This window comes from Belonocnema kinseyi, chromosome 7 (genome assembly GCF_010883055.1).
Source record: "Belonocnema kinseyi isolate 2016_QV_RU_SX_M_011 chromosome 7, B_treatae_v1, whole genome shotgun sequence".
Taxonomy (NCBI): domain Eukaryota; kingdom Metazoa; phylum Arthropoda; class Insecta; order Hymenoptera; family Cynipidae; genus Belonocnema; species Belonocnema kinseyi.
The window spans coordinates 47,181,291-47,206,008 of record NC_046663.1 but is presented as its reverse complement, the minus strand read 5'-3'; the positions used below and the strand labels follow the sequence as shown (position 1 = coordinate 47,206,008).

Here is a 24,718-nt window from a genome sequence, read left to right as displayed (position 1 = left end):
AATCAATTATCATGTCTGTCTGGTAGAAAATTAATCTTCTTAGTTGAAAATTCGTTATTTTAGTTTCAAAATTCACCTTATTTAGTAGAAAATCACTCTTTTTTGTCAAAAATTGATCTTTTTGATTGAAAAGACATTTCTTTGGTTCTAAATTTAACCCTTTTTTTTTGAAAATTTGTTGTTTTTTTTTTGTTTAAAATTCTTCTTTTTGACAGAAAACTAAACTACATGGTTGGAAATTCAACTAATTTATAAAATTTAACTGCTCGGTTGAAGATTCATCTCTTTGGTTAAAAGTTTTTTTTTAACTCAAAAATTTTTTGTTTGGTAGAAAATTCATATTATTGTGTTGCAAATGCAATATACTTCGACTTGAAATATAAGGAATTTAAAGCGTTCCATATTGAATTGAATATAGCGCCTACATTAATTTTACTCCAAAAAATTTATTCCCCTATTTTCTTGAAAAATCAACCTATTTCCTCAGTTTCTGAGAGAATTTTCGACCGTGAAATCTGATAATATTCTAAGCTTTTTGATAAAGGAAATATACTAGGCAGCGAAATAACCTTAATAATAAAAATTATATATGGACACCTGTAAACACAACTGTTCAATAAGCAGGATTTAAAAAAAATTGAATAGCATATCGAAACTCAATTACTACACTCGACAAAATTGATACCAGAGAATAAATATTTTTTCTAGATAAAGATCTTTCAGTTTGATGGAATAGGAGATCGTGATTAAAATAACATGACGTTCCTGACTTGCGCTTGAAGAAGGGGCCCAAAATACGCATCTGTCACTTTCCCAAACTTATTGATAAATTCAGCAAGCACCCCAATTTTCCCCATCGGTCTTTGTAGGACCACGAGACGATAATTCTATTCTATATACCCGTTAGAGGGATCATTCCCACCGTGGGAAACTTAGGCGTGAAACAAACGTTTAACTACACGGAAGCACGGAAATTACCTGACAGGTTTCAACGATTTTTCACAGCATCATTCAAGTAATTCATAATAAACGATTTAACTCCCTTTGTCATATTAATTCAAGAAACTTTTCATTTTTCCTGACAAGGCTTCAGGATTCATTACAATTATTATGACATATGATGACTTTGTAAAGCTCTTCGCCTGGGGTGATTGCTAGAGAGACTGATGAGAGACCTATGTCGAAGCGGTATTACGGAACGAACGTGTTTCTTAAATAAGCAATACGGGAATTCTGCAATTGTACATTTCTAGCTTTCAAGTAAAAACATGTAGGTTTTATTTAGTTGAATTTAGTCAGTAATTGATGCTAGTCAAAAAAATTTTCTGATTCAAATTTTTAGAGAACCAAACAAAAAAAACTACCAACAAAACTATGTTGCTACCATGAAAGATGAATTTTGAAAAGAAAAGACGCATTTCTAACCAACAAAAAAGACTAATTAACTGATTTCAATTGAGAGAGAATCAAGCAGTTGCATTTTTAACAAACAAATATGAATTTTCAACCAAATACAATTTTTAAATTAAAATTAATAACAAAAATTTCAAATAAACTGTTAAATTTTACAACCAAAAAGACGAAGTTTAGACAAAACAATCAAATTTTTTCCTGAAAATATGAATTTTTAACAAGAATTTTAATCTTCAACCAAATAGATGAATTTTCTAACAAAAAAATTAATTTTCCACCAACAAAAAAGACCAATTTACAAGTAAAAAAAAAAAGATCATTTTAAACCAGAAAATACGGCTTTTCAATAAAAGTGCTATATTTTTAACCAAAGAGATGAACTTTCAACTTATATGATAAATCTTCTATTAGTTATTTTCACTTGAACCATCAACTAACTTCACTTCGTTAAAAGCTGAGGGGCAAACAATGGATCAAATGCACAGAACAAACCTTTATTTCTGTAATGTCTTGGTAATTAATAATAATTATTATACTTTTTTATTTAATTAAATAGTAATTAAAAAACAAAAACTATTTTACAAACACTTATATAGAAAAAATTAGCATTTACGAAGAAATTGGCAAAATAGGGCAAAAATCAACTGAAGCCCATGCATTTGGTCCCTTGTTTCCCCCTCGGCAATCTACGAAGTGAAGTTAGCTGTTGATTGAAGTGAAAATACCTAATTGGAATAATGTTATGTTAGCTTTTAAGGAATTGTAACAAATTAATTTTTTACAAATTATTTCAACTTTTAACCACGTAGTTTAATTTTCAAACAAAAAAGATGATTTCTTTTAAAAAATGTAATAGTTGATATTTCAAACAAAATCAATAAAACAATAATTTTCCACCAAATAGATGAATTTTCTACCAAGATTAATTTTCTACGAAAAAAAAATTCACAAAAAAAACGGATTGTCAACAAGGTAGTTAACTTTTAATCAAAGAGATTAATTTTCAAGAAAAAATCATTTGTTGGTCATGAAAATATTAAAATGTTTACCAAATTGTTGAATTTTCAAGTCAAGATGACGAATTTTCTAGAAACAACTTAAATTTTCAATAAGTAAAAAAAATGATTAATTTTTAATATTAAATATAGAAATAGTGTAAAGAATGTCTAGTCTGCGATAAATAAATGGGAATTTTGATTTATTTTTAATATTTTGAAAATGTTAGCTCAGAAAATTGGACATTTTTTTTCAAAAGTAAATTTTCCACTGCACACTTTTGGATTTTGGACTAGAAGACCCGAAAAAGTCATGGAATCTTAAAAAAGTTCTTTAGAAAACCTGGAAAAGTCATGGAATTATAAAACCGAACTTCGATCCTGTCATTCTTTTGAAAAAAAGACTCGACCTTAATGTCGAACCTACCTACATAGATTTTTGAGAAGTCTAGAGAAATACTGTTGGAGAAAGGCTCTATCCACCAGAAGGCGGCTTCTCTACACAAATTTCAGTTTTACGGGGTTGACTGAACGTCGAGGATCTGATTTGTGTTTTTCCAATAAACAATTATAATAATTTTTTTTCTTCCCCGATGAATGGAGCAGGTCTGAATTATTCAAGAATATTTTTTTCAAAAGCAATCGTATATTAGAAGATGCAGATCAGTAAAGATGCAAAGACGTTTTTTTCAATACCTCTGCTCGGCTGGAAATGTAAACAGAATATTTCGTCAAAAGTACGGCAGTGTAGCAATTCTGGTCAAGACTAGCTGCTAATGCTGAAGATCTGGTACAAAAAACCTATCTGATAGATAGGGTTTTGCTCGTCAGATTTCTCGATCAAACCTATCTACAGTTTTGAGTATAAACAATTATAATTATTAATTTTGTCTTTACCAATGAATAGAGCAGGTCTAAATTACACAAGAACGATAGTTTTTCCAAAATTAATCTTATATTGGAAGATGCAGATCAGTAAAGATGCAAAGAGGTTTTCCTCAACATCTCTGCTCGACTTGGAGATAGAGTCATTTTTCGAAAGTACGGCAGTGTAGCAATTCTGACCATGAACAGCTGCTTCAGTACTTTTTGAATGGACACTTCGAAATCACCTCCTTTCGATAGTGGAATCGTTAGCACGTCACATCCTAGGGTCATTGTCGGGACAGTACGAGCGTGTCGAATCATTGCACTTTCCGCCTCATAAAGTTTGGATGAGGTAGTCGAATGAAACGTGCGGACACACATTTTCACGCAACCTGCAACAAAGAACTGTCACGGAAGGAGCTGCAGGGATTGGACAACAATGCTCGATCGATTCGAAACAATTGACTGATATCGCCCGTGACCCACTGGAGGAGAACTGGTAACTGGTTTCCTCTTCGTACAGTTGCTGGCTTCCTAGATTCTAGATTGCGCACACACATACAAAACGATCACGTGTCGCTCGTAAGTCACGACTACGCGTGTCGTGAATGCGAAATCTAGAAGGTCGTATATCCTATTCGCGCAACTCCGAGTCATGACTTATAGCTGAACTACATGCTAGATGTGTCGGATATCAGCGCAATACAATCTATTGTGGACCGGTAATAACGTCACGCTCTCGAAAGCCCCATAGGTGCCGCTGATAAGTTCAAAAAGAAGGAAGAAAAGTAGCTTTCAATATTCACGTTAGAGTATGAGTGATAGGCCAAGATAACTACTTTACCGACTTCTGAACCACTCGACGGCGCAAGTGGTTCATGTCCGTGCTAAATTTCTAGAATCTTCTCAAAGGGTCCCAATGACATCATACAAGTATATTGCGTAATGGGATAAATGAAAAATTACTTTTTCATACAAATTTAATTTTAAAAAGTTCATTTTTAATTTATGCAAGGAGTTCAAAGTGTGAGTTATTCAGTTTGGAATGAAAAAAAAAAATTTTTAAGCATTGGTTAATTTATCTCGCCTAGTTTTAAATTTCACAAATGTAACATGATTGTCTACACCGAATATTTGAATTATAAATTAATAATTATCAGTTTTTAACCAAAAATTAAATAGTTCAATTTTCGGCAAAAAAAGAACGAGTTTAAAAACAAATTTCAATTTTCAACGAAAAAGATGAATTTTTAACCAAGAATAATAATTTTTTACCAAGAAAGACAAATATTAAAAATAGCATGTACATTTTTAAGCAAATAGTCGAATTCTTAAGTAAGGAAGATAAATTTTCAATAAAAAAGATTAATTTTCCAAAAATTAGCTGAACTTTTAACCAAAAACATGAATTTTCATTCAAAAAGTTGGATTTCTAACAGAAAAAATTAATTTTCAATTAAAAAAAGGAACTTTTAACGAAATAGTTACATTTTAAGTCAAGATGAATAACTTTTTACTAAAAAAAGAACGAATTTTCAACTAAAAAACATAAACTTTTCACTAAAAATAGTATAATTAAATATTCAAAGAAAAAAAATTAATTTTTAACAAACAAACAAAAATTCAACAAAATAGTTCATGTTTCAACTAAGAAAGACATATTTTCAAAGTAAAAAAAAAACCTAATTTTCCATAACTGTTGAATATTAACCAAAAAAATGAATTTTCAACCAAAAAGATTAATCTTTAACAGAGAAAATAAATTTTATACCGAAAAAGCTACATTTTCATTTTAATGTATTAATTTTCAACAAAAAATAAAAATTTTACAAAATAGTTCAATTATATACTATGGAAACGAATTTTTAGCAAAGAAGAATAATTATCTGCCAAGAAAGATGAATTTCCAATAAAATACTGAGTTTCAAACTAAAAAATATATATTTCAAACCAATAATAGAATAGTTCAATTTTCAATTTAAAAATTCATATTTATTTAAAAAAATAAAAGTAAGTAAGTAAAAATAAAAAAAAGCCAAGAAACAAAAAAATGTCAACCAAATTGTTGATTTTTTAAGCCAAAAGACGAATTTGGTACAAAAAAGTTGAATTTTTAACCTGAAAATATGGGATTTCATGTTTTTCGATGTTAAAAATAGAAAAGTTTTCAAAACGTCTACTTTGAAATGTTGTTTCTTTAGAAAATAATGCTCGTCATAATGTTATATTTATGAAATTGAGAATTACGTATGAAAAAATAGACAGTACACTGTAAATTGAATTACTGAAGCTTTTATTTTGTTTTATAAAGAATCTAAAAAAATTTATATAATCAAAGTTACTTTTCATTTATTACAATTAAATGTTTGCGGAACTTTGACTAAAGTAGCTGGCGCTACCTATCGACTGGTAAACTCCCCTATTGCCTGAAACGAGTTTTGTGTAAAAAGTTAGCACGGACATGAACCATTTAAGCTTATCGAACGGCATTGAAGTGGATAAGGTAGGAATCTGGATCCAAAAATATGGCCTACCTAACTAGTTACTTTCTTCTAATAATTAAAAAATAACCAAAGGACACACGCATGAAAAAGTTTCGCCACAAATCGGCAAGTCTTGAATCGTGAGAAAAAAACAAAATAGCAACATTCTTGCTTTCAATGCATTGCTCTGTTTGAAAAGAAGACAGTTTATATTAGCCATATTTTTGCATAAAGAGCAACTTTTTTAATACCGACACATTTAAGATCGGCCTTGGAACGTGTCGCAGAAACAGACCACAAGTTAATTTGTTGAGTGGAATCGACAGAAATAATAATTACCATCTTAAAGTCGGAACGTCTTAATTAACAGACGTCTTTAAGATGCATGCTCTCGTTCGAGGAAACTGAGATCAAAGGTTGAAAAGTAATCTCAAACGATTGTTGAGTTTCCGCGTGTCGCCGGGCGATCTTATGTATACTTCCGCGAAATCTCAATCTGCAGAGTAGAGCACTGGTGCTTACAATTAATTAAGCAAGATAATTTTTTTACGACGGCTATCATTATAATAACCTACGGTTTTTATCACTCGTTCTGGCTCACACCTTTTTCCTTCCATTTTCTCGATTAGCCAAGATGTATTTATCAAAATTCTTTACTCAGAGGCAGACTCGTTTTGTACAATTGTTTTGTAATGATGATGAAAGTAGAAAGTATAGTGATGGAACCATTTGAAAATCAGCAACTTGACATCTTCCCAGCTCAGACTTCTGTGATGACACAAGCATTACGATTTCTTCATCGTGTAACATTACTTGACCATTCTCGGCTTTATCGTGTAATCCTCAATTCATGCAACAAAGACGCCTCATTGCGCGAAGCGCAAGAGAATCCAAGATCCAATTTCCAAATGAAAGGGACCATTGTGCTTTCAGAAGAGAACACGCTCGTCGCACATTCTCTATCTTTATCTCCATTATTTTGTGACTCTGGGATATTGATTTAAAGTCTCTCGATATGTATCGTAAAATTCTAGCATCCTATTTCAACCCTTCGTTGCATCACGGTCAGATTATAAAGGTGTTTCAGATAATGTTGACAATTGACAAAGAAAAAGAGGAGGACCAAGAAGTGCAATTCAAGATTCACCTTCTTCGGAGAAGGTTTCTCCCCTTAGACCTTCTCATCTCTTTCCAGTTCCCAGCAGCTTCCTCTACCATCTCTACCTACAGCTTCTACCCTCGACTTACCTCCTCGGCTCCAAGAACATTTCCTAAACGGTGCGAATCCTCGTGATAAATGGTAATGGTATTCACCACAGCGACTGAGAGAAACGGCGATAAACGTTATTCCTAAAACGGTCGCAGTTGGAGAACACCTACGGATCGAACCTGCGAGACCCAAGGACATCGCACGATAAAAACGTAGGGATAAATTTTGTTGCAGGTAGAGTCCAAACGGTATTTACTTTACCTTGGTTGTGGTTGGAATATCTTTTAGAGTTGGGGTACAAAATTCCGAGTTTTCATGTTTCTTTTGTACTCCGAGTAGCTGGTACTTTGTACCCACAGTATCGGTACTTCGTACCCACAGTGATCGGCACTTCGTACCCTACATCACAGGAAAACATTATTTTTAGTACATGCACTGAATAAAAAAAATGGGGGCGAGAATGAACAACCCTGAACATCCTTCTCAATGAAATCACTCTGAGAAATGGCGCTACAATCGATTTACGTCGAAATCACTCTACCTGATATATCCCCAATCCTTCGTCCAATCCTAACTCACCTCTCAACTATCCGTTTGCAAGGTATGTGTGTGTGATAAGGTATCCTAAACCTAACTATCGACCCTCTTAACACTCTCGCAGATATACATATATATATATATTCCTCCTTCTAGGCCGTACATTATCAGACCTGTAAGAGGAAGTGGAGACATACGACGAAGAATCCGGATCTTATTCGGAATCCCTTTTGGCAATCTAATATAACTAGAGCGATAATTTAAGCCACTGAATGGGGGTTTATTTCACTGCAATTCTATAAAATTGGGATAAGGGAAAGCCTGAATATTTATCTTTCTTCGAGATTCCACTTTTAGACATACTTTGTGGTGGTTGGTCAGTTCAATTCATTAGTCTTTCAATTTGAAAACTTAATTCGCACACTTGAAGATGATTCTTTTCAACTAGTATCACGCAGTCTGTCCTTCGTTTGATATTCTTGATGATATGTTATGTTTTTATTATAATAAGCATTGGAATAAATATTTCAAATCTGTTGGGTCTATTAAGATCTTTGAAATCTGTTAAAATCCGTAGAAATCCTCAGCAATCCTTTAAAATCTTTGAACCTTTTTAAATTATTTAAAATCTATGAAATAGGTACACACCTATACAAATAATTCAAAGACCCTTTAAGATGCAATCAATTAAATTCGTTCCACACAGTTTTTTTTACAAATCCTATTGAAATCCTTGTATTGGTCAAATCCCCTAAAATCTTTGAAATGCTTGTAGTTCCTATCCCTGAAATCTTGAAAAATTCTTTCAAATGTCTTGAACTCTTTAGAAATTCTACAGAATTCTGATATGTCTGACATTTTGTAAATCTCTTGAAATTCTTCAGAATCTTTTGAAATAACTTAAAATATTAAAAATCCTTTAACATTATTTTATTTCCTTCCTGTTCCTTGAAATCAGTAGAAATCCCATGAAATACACTTTAGTTTTAATCCTTAAAGTTCTGGAGAAATTCGTTTAAACACCTTAAATACCATTTAAATCCTTGGAAATCGTAAAAATAGATTATAAGTATAATTCATTTAAAAGCCCTTGGATTTTGTTTAATCCCTTGAAATCGTTTGTACCCTTTTAAAATCATTCGGATTTTTAAAAATCCTTTGAAAAACGTTTGATTCTTTCAGGTCCCTTGAAATTGTTGAAATCCGTAAAAATCCCTGGAAATCTTTGGAAAACTATTGAAATCTTTAAAAATCAGTGGAAATATTTTATACTCTGTAGAAATTTGTTGAAATCCCATAAAATCATTTTAAAAGCCTTAAAATCCGTGAAGTCTCGTTAAAATCTTTAAAACCATTGAAACCATTTGAAACCCCATGAATTTTTTCACTTGAAACCTGAAAAAATCGGTTAAAATTCTCTGGAATATCTTGAATTTTTTTTTAATTCGTCGAAATCCATTGATGTATTTCATATCTTTAAATTCTTTGGGAATCCTGTAAAATTTCTTGATGTCCAAGCCTAACCTGTCAACAATTTTTTCAGTTTGCACCGAATGACACTTTCCATAAAATACGTAAAATATATTTTCGGTTAAAATTAAGTAGATTATATGTATTAAAGAACCTTTGAAAGAATAGTGCAAGGAATTTAATTCCTTAAAAAAAGGATAAAGTTACAGCGTACTCGTTTTTAATATTGCTACTGAAAAAAAATACAAACGAACTTTTGCTTCAAAACCCCGAGACTTTTTCCCATGATTCAGCTCGTACTGGTACCCACCTCGTACTGGTTGCCCCTGATCATACTTGGTATATTTAATTTTCTTGGCTATTAGATGAAATTTTGTAATACTTTTCTTTACAGCAGAAACATTGTATTTGTAAATTACTAAATTGGTATAAGAACAGTACTAATTCCTGTGAAATAATAAGACAAGGAATAAAGTGTATAACTGTATAATTATATGTATGTATACGTAATTAACTCGGGTTAACAAGTCGCGAAGTTTGATCAGGAAGTTTGATCGCAAACTTGGTCACAAAGTTAATTGGTAGTTGGTTGGTCTAACCAGTTTTGCGTATCGATTGTTTCAGTACTGAGGGACGAGTTTCGTGCAGAACCTCAGAACACGAGGGTCGCGGCGGGCGAAACTGCTTTGCTGGAGTGCGGACCGCCGCGGGGCCATCCGGAACCTACCTTGCAGTGGAAGAGGAACGGGCACGTTATAGACTTGGAAGCCACCAAACGGTAAGTTTAAACCGAGAACCAAGCAGCTGCTGCTGGTACTGGTACTGGTACAGGTACAGGTACTTTAGACTCTCGAGTCTCGGTTCCTTGTTCGACTTTGTGCGTGCCCAAGGTGCGCCATTATCAAACTTTCTCTCACTGTAGTAGTTTATATAGCCATACCTACCAAATAATCTTTACATATACTAAGCTATTTTTTCTTTCATTAAAACAATCAAGTTCACAAATTATCCATCAAAAATTTCTTTAAATTATCACTATCAGAAACCTAGTTTCCCTCTCCTCCACTACTTTCCCCAGCTACCCATCCCCTTAATTTCCTCTTCCTTCCCCTACTTCCACCTCATCTACTTTGCCCTCCCTACTAACACTCACTTCCCCTACAATTACCCCTTTCCTGTGTTACCTTTATCATTTATCCTACTTGCTCCCTCCCACTTCTTCTCCCATTACTTTCCCTACTTCTTCTCTCACTTCCCATACTATTGATCCCCCTACTTCACCTCATCACCTCCCAAAATACCCTGGACAACGTACCCTCTCCACTGACAATCGCTTCTCCTACAATCACTTATACCTTGTTTCATCCACATCACTTCTCATACTTTCCCTCTCTCACTTCCAACCTATAACCATCCCTACTTTCCCTCCCAGCACTTTTCCTACTTCTCCGTCCACTTCCTTTTTTCAACACTACACCTCTACTCACTTCTTTTACACTGCTTTCCCTCGCTACTACTCTTCATTCTTTCCTCTCACGTTCTCAACAACGTTTTCTCTACCCTCGCCCCTTCCCATTATTCCTCTCACCTTACTTCTCATAATTCCCCTCTCGCAATTCTCCTGATCCCTCTCCCATTACCTCAAGTACTACCCTTATGCTACGTCCTCCTTCCTACTGATAATCACTTCCTTACTCACGCTTACCATATTTCCTCTACAGTCACCCCTCCCCTCCTTATCCCTCTACTTCTCCTTCTATTTCTCCTCTTATAATTTTCCCTCGACTCACTTTTCCTATACTGCTTGCCCTCCCTATATAACCCCTACCCTTCCTTCTCCTTTCTCTTCCTTTCCCTTCTTTCCCTACCAATGCTTCGCGTACATGGAAAGGCAAGGTTTCCAACATATGGCCAAAGCGTAAAAAAGGGTCTTTTATAGATCTGGGAAGTATAAGGGATTTTATTTTTGAAGCAGGATGGAAACTTTCTTTGTTACCTAATTCACGTATTCTCACTAAATTTTTTACCAAAAAGTACAAAGTCACTTGGGGATGACTAAACGATTCAGAAAGATAAAAAATAAGCGTAATAATTACGATACTGATGTGCAGCAAGGATTTTTCTAAAAGAAATAAAATCCTGAGTTAGGACAATGGAATTTTAAAAAAAAGTTTAATTATCAGACCGGGAAAATAAACAATTAACTGGAAGAAATTCGGCAAATGAGAAACGATAAATCTGGCATTTTTAGCGTTTCGTATCTCCGGGTAGAAACCCTTATACTTTTGGTCTAGTGTCTGTTGCTCCGTCATACTTTAATCATAGGAGGTATAGTAGGGTAGTGAGGGGAAATTAGGGGAGGGGAATTAAATGATAAAAGTTAGGTGAATGGAAATTAGGGTATGGGGAATGTGGTGAGGGGAACAGAGGAGCTGGAGGAGTGATTGTAAATGAGGGAAGTGAAAAGGAGGGGAAATAAGAGTAGGAATATGGATAAGAGCAAAGGAGGGGAAGTATGGGACATAAGAGGACAATAACAAGTGTAGTGAGGTGAAGCGAGAAGAGTTAATTAATAGAATGGAAATAAGGGCACTTAATGGGTAGGGAATTATGGGAAGTGGTGAGAAATTAGGGGAGAGGAGGTAGGAAAATCGAGGGACAGGAAGAAGGGTAGCAAGGGAAGCGGAAATGAAGGGGAAAAAGTTAAAGTACCGGAAGTGAAGGAAAATAATAGAGAAGTAGGTTAAAGGAGCGGAAATTAGAGAAAAGAATGGTGGGAATGTATAAACGAGACTGCCGCGACAATTTATAAGGTGCCTTGGGCACAAAATACATGAAAAGTTGTGTGGGTGTAAAGAAAGAAAAAGTTTTATGCTAGCAAAGGAATGCTAAGATAATTGAAAGAAAAGATTGTGGATACGTATGGGCCCTCGTGGAGAGCTTTGCTTAGTGAATGTTGTTAGAGTTCGAATATGGATCTTTCTATGGGCGTGTTAGTCAGTTTATGAACCGACGTACAATAACTTTGTGAAGCTCTTCACTTGGGGTAATTGCTAGAGAGATTGATCATCTATCCGTGGCAGATCAGTACCGTTGAGCCAGCAAGTTGTTTGTCCTCTCTGTTGATTGATGCCCATACAGAAACTATTGAAAAGCTGACTAATGAGTGAAGTCATATTAAAAAAAATTTACTCTTGTTTAAAATGTTTCTAGGGGATTTTATGCGAATCAGATGTTATACGTTGCAGAATGTTGGGCCAAGACCTAGTGTCCAATAAAATCAGAGATTTAGGTAGTGGCGTCCAATGAGAATAATCCGAAGACACAAGGGCTCGTAATCTACCGCTTATTTGCATGAGAATGGCGCCCGTTATTCTTGTCGCGTTATCTTTGTTCGCTCGTCGAGGAAGAGACGAACTCATTATATTCGGATTCACTCCTGCCGAGAAATGCGAAATGCCTCTTGGCAGGTTCTGCATCGACTGGACTGGAGCATCAAAAACCGATATTTTCTTTTCTTGCCTTTTGCATAAATTTCCTTGATATTTGCAAAGAATATTCTTACAATTCGAACCTCTTGTTTATTTATTTTTTCTCTACTGCTGCTGGGGTTCGATAAAAAATTAACTGACTTGTAGTTTATTCATAAACTTGTAACTTGAATGCAAATGGCCGTTTACAAGTCAGATTTCGTTCTTATGAAAAAAATTCCTATATCTAACGGAGTCTCTTAAATTTGCATGGAAAATTGTAAGGATAAAAAAGGCCCCAAACTGTCAAAATAGAGCAGTAGTATATCTTGCAATTTAATTTTCTAATATAAACCTTTCAAAAGAGTAAGATTCTACCTTCCTTTCATCGTAATATTTCAGTTCTGAAATAGAAACGGAGCTTTTCATTATTTGATGCATATTTAAATAGTCATTCTCTCTTTCTTTGAAATGTTTTTCACTTTTGAGATATTTCCATTTCTATTCTCTTTCTTCTCGGGTCTCCTTTAACAGAAAAAGTAAAATGAACTCATAAAGTTTACGAAAAACGCAAAGATTGTTTTTTTTTTACAAGTCGACATTTTTTCGCTGAGAATGAAAACATTTCTTGTAAAACAGCCAAACAGTACCCATAAAAGTTTCATCTCTCTAGCGCATGTGGAAGAAACCCCAAATCAAACCCTGAGGTTTAAAAATTGTATAAATAGACACTAATTTGGAAACAAAGAATTGTTGATCCGAAAGCACGACTTTTCAACATAATACGTTTATTTTCAAGCAAATTGTGGCATTTTCAACTAAAAAAGATCAGTTTTCAAAAAAATATGTAAATAAGATTTCAAACAAAAAATATTGGTTTTTAAATCAGAAAAGAACAATTTTCACCAAGAAAGATAATTTCCAATCAGGAAAGATGAATTTTAAAAATAAATAGTTGAATTTTAAAACAAACGAATTTTTAACCAGTTCAATCAATTGTCAAGGAAGCATTTGGTGGTCAATATTTCAGCCAAAAAATATTTTTATTAGAAAAAACAGCTGTATTCAAACAAAAAGGTTAATTTTGTACCAAAAAAATCATTTTTTTAAACAAAATAGATGAATTTTTAATCAGAAAAGATCAATTAGAAATATAAATTTTCAACTAAAACTGGAAGAGTTACATTTTCAGCCCAGAAAATTAACTCACCACCAAAAGAGCAGAATAGTTAGATTTTAAACCATAAAGTTAATTATTCAACCTAAAAGAAAATCTTTTCAGCCAAAAATTTAAATTATAATAAAATACATGAATTTTCAACTAAAAAGGACCAATTTCCAACCATATAGTTGAATTTTTAACGGAAAAAGACCAATTTTCAACCAAAAATGGAATTGATAAATTTCCAGTTTAAAAAAAGTTAATTTTCAAACAAATAGTTAGTTTTTGGGGTCTATTAATTTAGTTCGCATCTAAACGAAAAAAATAGAAAACAGGAAGTTTCTTCAAAATAGTGAATAATAAAGAATTCTTGAAATTTATTAAGATATTAAATAATTTGATGTAAATTGCTTTTTATCTACTGGTTTAAAATCAATTTTTTTCAATATTGAATTTTATGAACAAAAGTTAAGAACCATAAATCTTACACCTATAAGGAAAAACGTCAGAATTCAACTTGTAGGTAGCAGAAAGGCCTGGGTTTGGATCCCAGCAGAGCTTGAGAGAATTTTTTTTTAAATTTGGAAAAAATCAATATTAAAAAAATAGTGATAAAAAACAATTAACATCAAATTATTTATTACATTTTATCAGGTCAAAACCATAACATCAAAAAATATGATTAAATTATTATTTAGCTGTATTCTCAAATTTAACAAAAATATCAAGAGTTTAATTTAAAATATTTTCATATTAATATAAAATAGTTTAAACTCATTATTCATTGTTTGTTTGACGGTTATATAACATTAAATTTATATTTCATATTTTAAAATAGGAGACTCCCTTAAATTTGTTTTTAATTTCTTGCGTTTTTCGTAAACGTTTCGAACTTTAGACTCATTTTGCTCGAAACCAAGTTTGGTCGCTTGGTATAATTATATTCAAATTTGTTTTTAAAATTTGAATCTTCTGTATAATTTAAAATAAAATTTTCATCTTGCTTCGCTAAGTCTTGAATGTCTGCACTTACATAGAGCGACTTTTATTTCCTTTTTTCTGTTACCCTTTCTACATCGGCACCAACTAGAATGGATAATATATAGGTACGCCACTAATAGAAATTAAATCGAGCTGCACTTGTGGCATGGGGCACATCTCGAGACTCGGGGGATTCGCGCGCTCGCCGCTGAAATTAATTGATACTATAAATTAGAGGACACAATCGAGAAGCTATCGATTCCATGCTATAGACGGCCTCTATGCAAACGCCTAGCCTCCTACTTCCGTAATTCCATACCCCAGAATAAAATTAGCGCCGACAATCTAGAGAACCGTCTTCTGAAGTCTCATAACAACTCGAAATCGTATATTTGCATAGTTTCTTACTTTTTTGAAAAAATCTCAACTAGGATGGTCAAAAAAATTCTGACGAGTAAAATCCACAACATCGATGAGAAAAATTCATTCATCGGTGAGCACAATTCCATCCATAGTTATCAAAATAGTTTGGTCGTTAGTTTTGCTAATAGTGCTATCTAGGGTCGTAAAACTCATGTAAATTCGATGTTTGCATAGTAAGCAAAATGTTTTGGTAACTATGGAGTAAATTTTTCTCACCGATGTTGGGAATTTTGCTCATTGCCTTTATGCAATATGCAGAATCGACCATTTTTGGTGTCTGTAAACGATAGACAATTTCAGGTTTTGAACTTTTGAATTTTTTTCAAAATTTTGAAATAAAATTTTGAAGCTTTACGAGGATTCTGACAGGTTTTGAGAAAATTTTGCGAAATTGCAAAAACTTTAGGAAAGAAAGGAATAACTTGAAGAGATGTTTAATTTTTTGAAAAAATTCAAAAATTTATAATATTCTTAATATTTCTGAAAAAATATAAAATGATTTTTTATTTACCGAAATTTATTTTAAGATATTATTATTATTATTATTATCATTATTATATTTAGAATTTTGTTGAAAAATTCAAAAATAATTTCAAATTGGAAAATTTTTCAAATAACTTAAAACAAAATGTAGAATTTTCAAGAATTAAAAATAAAAATGTTAAGCTTTTTAGAGATTTTGGAAGTTTACAACATAGTGATAAAAATTTACCTAAGATTACTAGGAATATTTCAATTGATTCTTTATTTTAAAAAATTTATTTTAAAAGAAGATTTAAAAAGATTTTGAAACATAACAAAAGATTTTCGAAATATTCAAAAACCAATACGGAAAATAAAATATTTTCAACTTTTTCCAGGCATCATATTTTTGACACTCACTAAAACTTTTCCTAACGTTTTGTAAAATCCTGCAAGATAAACAAAATTCTTAAAAATTCTGTAGACTTTTTCGACATATCTGAAATCCTTAAAATCATTTTGCATTTTCTTGTGATACGTATGAAAATTATATTTTTATATCCTCAAAGCATATAAACACATAAACTAAAAAAAAATAATTTTATTTTACATTAAAAATTATTTTCACCATTAAATTATAATTTTCCTACGGTTTTTTTCTTTCTTGACTGTAAAACCTTTTTTAGTTGAAAATCTAACAATTTTTTGGAAAATTCGCGGTTTTGGTTTGAAAATTCGTCTGTTTTGAAAAAGTTTCATATTTTTCTCATTAAAATTTTAACTGTTTGGATTAACTTGTTTTTTTGAGAATTCAAACATATTCTATATATTTGGTTAAAAATTCAACTGTTTTGTTACAAATTAACCTTTTTGTATTAAAAATTAAGTTTTACTCTCATATAGTGAAACTACACAACTAACATAGTTGTTAAAAACCTGATTACTTTTTCATTATTTAAACTTGTTTTAAATCATAAAATAAAAAAATTTGAAAATTAAATTTATAAATAATCCCTTTAAATAATAAAACTCATGGAAAATCTTTTTCAATTGAGAAACATTTGTGTTTTTTTAAATAATCATGGGCGACTAAATTAAAAGGTTCAAAGTATCTAATTAATTATTGTAAATTTGATGTTAGCGCGTTGCATCGGAAATGGTTAATATCAAACAGAAATTATTCGTATTTGAACAAGATTCAGAATAATTTAACAATTTGGGATTAGCTTAGTGTTTTTCTTCAGAAATTGGTATTTTAAATTTTGAACAATTGTATTTCAAATAATGCAGAAAAGGGGAAATTCAGGGGAATAAGGGAAAGTCTGTGCATCCCGAAATTGTGAAATATTGACGAAATAATAACAGATTTATTTATTTCAGAGTAACTCTGGTGGATGGGGGAAACCTCATGATTTCCGAAGTTCGACAGACCGATCAGGGAAGATACCAATGTGTTGCAACAAATATGGTAGGAGCAAGGGAGTCGGAAATCGCTACTCTGACTGTTCACGGTAAGAATTTTTGAATAATTATTTATTATTTTACATTTGAAAAATTCAATGTCATTTATTTATCAGCTAAAGTTAAAACACATTTGATTGATATCGCCACTATACACTCATGGATAGTGGCCTTCTCGGTTCTAATCCGGGCGGAGGCATATATTTATTTGAACATTATTTATCTGAAGTAACCCTTTTAACATTGAAAGTGGTATTAAACAAAAATTAAAAAACTCGGAATTTACCATTTTTCAATGTTAATATCATGTTCCAAATATTAATGACGTTAAACGCACGTTGATGAAAAATAGTGCATTTTTCGCACTGGAAGAATTCGTGTAGCATTGCCCTTGAGAAAATTAGCTATCGGGAACAAGAAAAAATCTGCTGAGGCCTCGGTAAAATAATTAACGATGAACGTGCTACTTATGTATAGTGGCGTTCCGGTGTTCAAATCCGGACATAGGCAGATTTTTTCTTGTTTCTCAAAACATTATTTGTCTAAGCTAATCATTTTAACTTCGAATTTTTTATTAGTTAATAAATTTAAAGACTCAGAATGTATCATCTTTAGATGTTAATAACATCTTCCAAATATTAATTGACCGGGAATTGAAAATGGTGACTTTGTCTGTCCACAGTAAAACCTTATTTCTTGGCAACACCTCTGAATCAAACTATTTTGACTGATCAAACTGCCGAGTTTGCTTGCCGTGTAGGCGGTGATCCACTGCCAGAAATATTATGGAGAAGAAGCGATGGAAAAATGCCGACTGGTAGAGCGCACATATTGGATGACAAGAGTTTGAGGATTGAGAAAGTAACGTCTCAGGATCAAGGAACATACATCTGCGATGTTGAAAATGGCGTTGGTGCTATTTCTGCGAGTGCAACTTTAACTGTGCATTGTAAGTAGAAAAAAATAGTACATTTTGTATCAAGGGCGGAAAAAAGGCGATTGGTTCGCACGAGCGTGTATTGCTTCTGCCTATGGTGCTGACAGTGCTATTTATCCATAACATTGCATCAAAAGTTTGCCATTGACGGCATGGCGAAAGGGCGAAAAGCATCTGTTTTCGTCCGGCTTCGTATCTGGGCGGAAAATAGGAGAATAGATCAGGAAAACACTGGAAATCAGGGAAATGTTAGGAATTAAAAAAAAAAATCTTGCAAAAGTTAGGGAATTATCATAAGAGGCACTTTAAATAATAATTGTCAAGGATAATACATTTTAATTTGGAATTTTTTTTATTGTTTGAAAATGAAAAATTGGTCTGGGAAAAATAGGCAATTTGGAAAATGAAGTTTTTCAATTCAAATGCGAACTGAGTTAATAGAACCCAATAATAAAATCCAAATTTTTTTGTTTAAAAATTCAACAATTTTGGTATAATTGGACGATTAATAATTCAATTCAAATCAAAAAGTTAGTTGAAAAAAGATTAATTTTCTACCAAAAAAGACTCATTTTCAACAAAGTACATGAATTTTCATCTAGAAATTATAAATTTAAAAAAAGAACGAATTTTTAAATAAATCATTCAATTTCAAACCTCAAAAATTAATTTTTTACCAAAAAAGATACAGATTTAATAAAATATATAAATTTTTAGCTAACAAATATAAATTTACAAGCTAAAACTAGAAGACTTCAATTTGCAGTTAGAAAAGTAAATTTTTAACAAAAACAATGAGTTTTTCAGCAAAATTAATTAATTTTCAACCAAAAATTGAATTTTTGACCAAATAGTGGAGTTTTCAACCCACAAGATGAATTTCTTACTGAAAAAAAAGAAATTCTTAATAAAAAATCTTTCCAACCAAAGAAATGAATTCTTAACACAAAATAAGAACAGTTAAATTTTCTAGAAAAAGAGCATTTTTTAACCAAAAAGATTACGTTTAAATTGAAAAAGTTAAATTTTCAACAACAAAAACTGGAAATCTAAACTAATAAAAATATTAAACTTTTAGCAAAAATAGAATTGTTAACTTTTAAATGAAAGAGGTGAATTTAAAAAAAATAATTATTTACAATATAATTAAAATGTCTACTAAGTAGTTGAATTTCAAACAGAATAGTTAATTTATCAACCAAAAGATGAATTTTCTATCAAAAGATTAAAGTTGTACTACAGAAAAATTTCACCAAAGTGCATTCATTTCCAACAAAATTGTTGAATTTTGAATCCAAAAATAGAAATCAATTTAAAAAACTGTTGAATTTTCAACTCCTATGATTTTTCCACAAAAAAGTCAGTTTTCAACAAAATATGTATGTTTTGACAAAATTAGTTTAATTTTGAACGAAATAGAGACATTTTCTACCTAAATAGTCGATTTTTCAACGAAAAATATTCATTTTAAACAAAAAGGTTCATTTTCAAACAAAAAGATGAATTTGCGACAAATAAGTTAATTTACAACCATATAATTGAATTTTTAACTAAAACGATAAATCATAAACCAAAAAAGATTAATTTTCCACAAAATGCGTGAATTTGCAAGCAGAAAATATCAATTTTTAACCAAAAATGGAATAGTTATATTTTCCGATAAAAAAATTAATTATGAGCAAAAAAATAAAATTTTCAACAAAGTACTTAATTGTTCAACCAAAGAAATAAATATAAAAACAGAATTTAAAAAAAAAAAGAGTTTATTTTTTAACCAAGAAGGATAATTTTCAACCAAAACATAAAAATTTCAACAAAACACATGAATGTTCAAGCAAACGGTTGAATTTTTAACTAAAAAAGGTAAATTTTTAACCAAAAATCTTATACTTAATTTTCCAGTTTAAAAATTATTTTAAAACAAAAGGAAACGAAATTTTCTACCAAACAGTTAAGTTTTGAAATAAATAGTTTCATTTTCGACCAAATTGTTTAACTGAAATCAGTCTTGGATGAAAATTCAATTTTTTGTTGTTGAAAATTCTTCTTCTTTAATTAAAAAATCATATTTTTTTATCAAAATGCAACTGCTTGGTTTGAAAATTTATAGTATTTAAATGAAAATTCATTTCTTTCGTAGAAACTTGGATTATTTTTTGGAAATTCGTTTATTTCTTAGTTGAAAATTAATTTTTTAAACTGAAAACTTCACTTTTCCAGGTAAAGATTTATTATTTAAGTTCAAAATTGATCTCTTCGTGTGAACGATGAAACAAATTTGTTCCAAATTGCTCTTTTCTAATTGACAATTCATTTCTTTAGTTCAAAATTTGAAGATTTTGTTTAAAATTCGTGTTTTACTTGACTAAAAATTACTTTTTTTATTGATAATGTAACGTTTTCATTTTTGGTTGAAAATTCGTGTATTTTTGTTGAAAATTCATCTCTTCTAGTTGAAAATTTATCTATTATATCGAAAATAGATTTTTTTGGTTCAAGCTTCATCTATTTAATTTAACATTAAACTATTTTGTTGAAAATTAGGGTTTTTGTTGTTTTTAGAATATCAACCATGACATTTTTCGTTGAGAATTATTTATTTTCTAGAAAATCCGGCTTTTTGGGTTGAAAAATTAACTATTTTGATTGAATGTTAATAATTTTGTCTTGAAAATTCAACTATTTTGTTCACTATTCGTCTCTTTTGCTTTCGTTTGAAAATACAACTATTTTTAGTTGAAGCATATTTTTTTTTCTTGAAAACTCATTTTTGTAGGTACAAAATTTAAGTATTTAGTTAAAAATTAAAATATTTCTTGAAGGTTTAATTGTTTTGTTGAAAATTCAACTATTTAAAAAAAAAAAATTTTTTTTTTTGGTTGAAAATCCAACTGTTTTTTTTTTAAACATTTGTCTATAAAATTTAACTTTCTTGTTAACAATTTTTTTCTTTTGCTTTAAAGTTCAATTATGATTTATTATTATTATTATTATATTATTATTTTTCAACTTTTTTCGAAATTATTTGAATTTTTCGCTTGAAAATTCCAATTATTTAGTTAAAAATGCCAATATTTTTCGTTGAAGTTTATTCTTTCTTGTAAATTCAATAATTTGGTTAAAAAGTCAACTTTTTTTTATTTAATTATTTTGATAAAAATTTAATCTGAAACTGTTTTATTTCGTTTATAAAATAAAATATGCTATAAATGTGCCAAGATTAAAATACTGGTCTTCGAATACTAATCGTCAGCGAAAATGAAAAATTGTCAGGAAAAAGTGAGGAAACTTTGAAAATGAATCTGGGCGCCACCCTGACAAAAAAAATGCAAAAATAAATACTTTCGATGCACATTGAAGAAAAAAATTATAACATAATGAACAACTTCCTCGGGAACGGAAACGTTCTTTTGACGGGCATGGAAGTCGTTGAAACAGTTCTTTGATTTTTCATTGCAGCACGTCCAGTGTTCACGAATTTCCCCAAGGACGAGGCAGTAAGCACAGGATCCGATGTTTCTTTCGCTTGCTCTGCACGAGGAGTGCCCCAGCCTTCGATTTTCTGGACTCGCGAAGGATCTCAAGAGTTGATGTTCCCCGGAAATACATATCAAAGTCGTTACACAGTTACTGATGACGGAAGTCTAAATATCAAGGGAACCATCAGAAAAGACGAGGGGCATTATGTTTGTAGTGCCATCAGTCAAGCTGGAGCCAGTACCGCCACTGTATTTCTTCAGGTATTTATTTACTACTTATTAAATGCGGAATTTTATTTATCAGTGCAAATCAGGGAAGTCAGGGATTTTAAAAGAAAAAAGTTGCTCGACCTTTATGTGCTTTAAGAATTTATTGAGCATTTATAACTATTTTGAATTAGGATTTAAAAAATCCTATTTTCTATTTTCTTTTATTATTAATCATTACTTAAATTTCACGTGAAAATGTATTGATTTAAATTGGAAAGGGAGCTTAATTTAAATGGTAGTAGAAAACATATTATTCGCATTAAACAGTTATTTATGCAGGGTTGATACAATATCACAATTTAAAAATTCTTCTGCATATAAAAAAAACCATACAGCTGGACGATTAATAATATTAATGCAATTCAAATCAAAAAGTTAGTTGAAAAAAGATTAATTTTCTACCAAAAAAGACTCATTTTCAACAAAGTACATGCATTTTTATCTTAAAATGATCAATTTTCAATCAAAATTATGAATAGTTAAAATATAGCAAAAATAATTGTTGAGCAAAAAAAAACGAATTTTACACCAAATAATTCAATTTCAAACTTCGAGGATGAATTTTCTATTAAAAAAAGGAAACCTCAATTTTTTTCGACCAATGAAATAAATTTTTAACAAAACTTTTAATAAGAATAGAATAGTTAAATTTTTAACGAAAGAGGTGAATCTTACAAAAGTAATTAAAATTTCCACTAAGTAGTTGAATTTCCAACTAAGTAGTTAATTTTTCAACCAAAAAAATGAATTTTCTATCAAAAGATTAAAGTTTTACTAGAAAAGAAAATCACCAAAGTGCATGTATTTCTAACAAAATTGTTGAATTTTGAATCCAGAAATAGGAATTAACTAAAAAAATGTTTAATTTTCAACCCCTATGATTTTTCAACACAAACTTCAGTTTTCTACAAAATATGTTTATTTTGACAAAATTAGTTTAATTTTGAACGAAATTGTTGAATTTTCTACTTAAATAGTCGATTTTTCAACCAAATAGTTTAATTCTTCTACCAAATTATTAAATTTTCAAACTAAAAAGATGAATTTGCGACAGAAAAAGTTTATTTTTGAACCATAAAATTGAATTTTCAACTAAAATGATAAATCACCAACCAAAAAGATTAATTTTCCACAAAATGTGTGAATTTTCAACCAAAGAATAAAATATAAAAAAAAAGAATTTTTAACAAAAAGAGTTTATTTTTTAACCAAGAAGAATAATTTTCTACCAAATCAGAAAAATTTCAACAAAATACATGAATTTTCAAGCAAACGATTGAATTTTTAACTAAAAAAGGTCCATTTGTAAGCAAAAATCTAATAGTTAATTTTCCAGTTTAAAAATGATTTTAAACCAAAAATGAAACGAAATTTTCTACCAAATAGTAGAGTTTTGAAACAAAAAGATTAATTTTCGACCCAATTGTTAAATTTTTAAAACCAAAAAGACAAATTTTCTACGAAAAAAAAATCATTTTTAAACTGAAAAGAGATGAATTGTCACCCAAAGAAATTAATTTTTAAATAAATATATTTTTTTCAACAAAAGAAATGAATTTCTAACAAAAATATAGAATAGTTACATTTTCTACAAAACATAAATTTTTTAGCGAAAAAGACTAAATTTCTATCAAAAAAGGTAAATATTTTCATAAAAAATGGAATAGTTAAAGTGAATTTTCAACTAAAAAGATACATTTTCTACCAGCAATAAATGACTTAAATTTTCAGTTAGTAAAATAAAGTTTCAAGCAAAAAAAAACTATTTTGAACAAAATCGGTAAATTTTCAACCACAGAAATTATTTTTTAACCAAAAAATGAACTTTCAACTAAGAAGTAAAAAACTAAATTTATAATAAAATCAAAGAAAATTTTAAACGAAATAGTATAATTTTCAAACAAGAAGATGAAACTGATATAAAAAGAAAATAATTTTCGACAAATAATTGAACAAATACATTTTGAGTTAAAAAATTAATTCTAGACAAGGAAAAACTAGTTTTCATCCAAAAACATCAATTTTCAACCAATAAGATGAATTTTCTACCAATTAAACGAATTTTTAACAAAGTACGTGAATTTTCAACAAAATATTTGAATTTTTCAAAAAATATTCAACCAAAATAAGGAATTAGTCACCAAGAAGCCTAAATATTCTCCCACAAATTCAAATTTTCAATAAAATAGCGGAATCTTAAACTAAATATTTGAATCTCCAACTTAATAAGGTAAATTTTGAGTTAAACAAATTTACAATTACACTTTCAACTAAGTAGTTGAATTTCTAACCAAAACAGATGAATTTTCAACTAAAAACGTGATATTTGTTATTTCCACCAAAAAGCATTTTAATTTTACATCAAAAATAGTTTGATTCAACCAAAAAAAATGATTTTTCAACAAACGATTTTTAATTCTCAACCAAAATAGACTAACTTTCAACCAAATAGTTGCAATTTTTAACCATAATAATAAAATTAACTTCAACTTTAGGTTTTTGAAAAAACCCTACTAAATCATTACCTCTGTAATTTAAAAAAGTATATGTTCACTCTAGATTCTAGTTTTTTTTTGGGGTAAAAATGTAGGTAGTAATTATGATATATATATTTGTTTAAACAATAAATTATTTAAATTCTCTTACATGCTCTGTTCAGCTTAAATTATGAGCATATTCTTGAGAGTATTTCCTCAACATAAATTCGTGCGCATTTAACTCTTAAATGGCATCTGGGGTGTATTACACCTCAAAAAAAGTTTACGCTCCAATTAAGTATACTAAATTCAAAAAAATTGAATACGTGTCGCCAACTGGCATTTATTGGGATCACGAAGTAGCAGGAAAGTATGTTAGCATAGGTCGCCAAGCGTTAGTGTTCGATCGGCGGCCGTCCAAAGTTGACCTGTCAAAAGCGTGGGGTGCCGAACACCCCTTGTGCCAGTAGTTTGTGAAAATGTGTCTATGAAGCCAAATTTTTGCCGTTTAAATTGTTTAGTTTTTGCATATTCTTAATGTAATTATACTATTTAATATGAAGAAAAAAATTTTTTTTTCAATATTTTATAGTATTTTTTACATTTATAGCTTATAATCTA

General features: G+C 30.3%; 1 protein-coding gene across 1 annotated transcript in view; it reads left to right on the top strand.

Moving 5' to 3' along the window:
* Nucleotides 1–24,718, top strand: part of LOC117176056 (roundabout homolog 2-like) — a 309,064-nt gene that overhangs the window by 265,511 nt on the left and 18,835 nt on the right. Inside the window, exons 3-6 of the mRNA XM_033366055.1 lie at nt 9,600–9,753; nt 16,854–16,984; nt 17,617–17,883; nt 21,331–21,611. Of these exons, the coding sequence (XP_033221946.1) occupies nt 9,600–9,753; nt 16,854–16,984; nt 17,617–17,883; nt 21,331–21,611 (833 nt within the window). The remainder of the gene's footprint in view (nt 1–9,599; nt 9,754–16,853; nt 16,985–17,616; nt 17,884–21,330; nt 21,612–24,718) is intronic.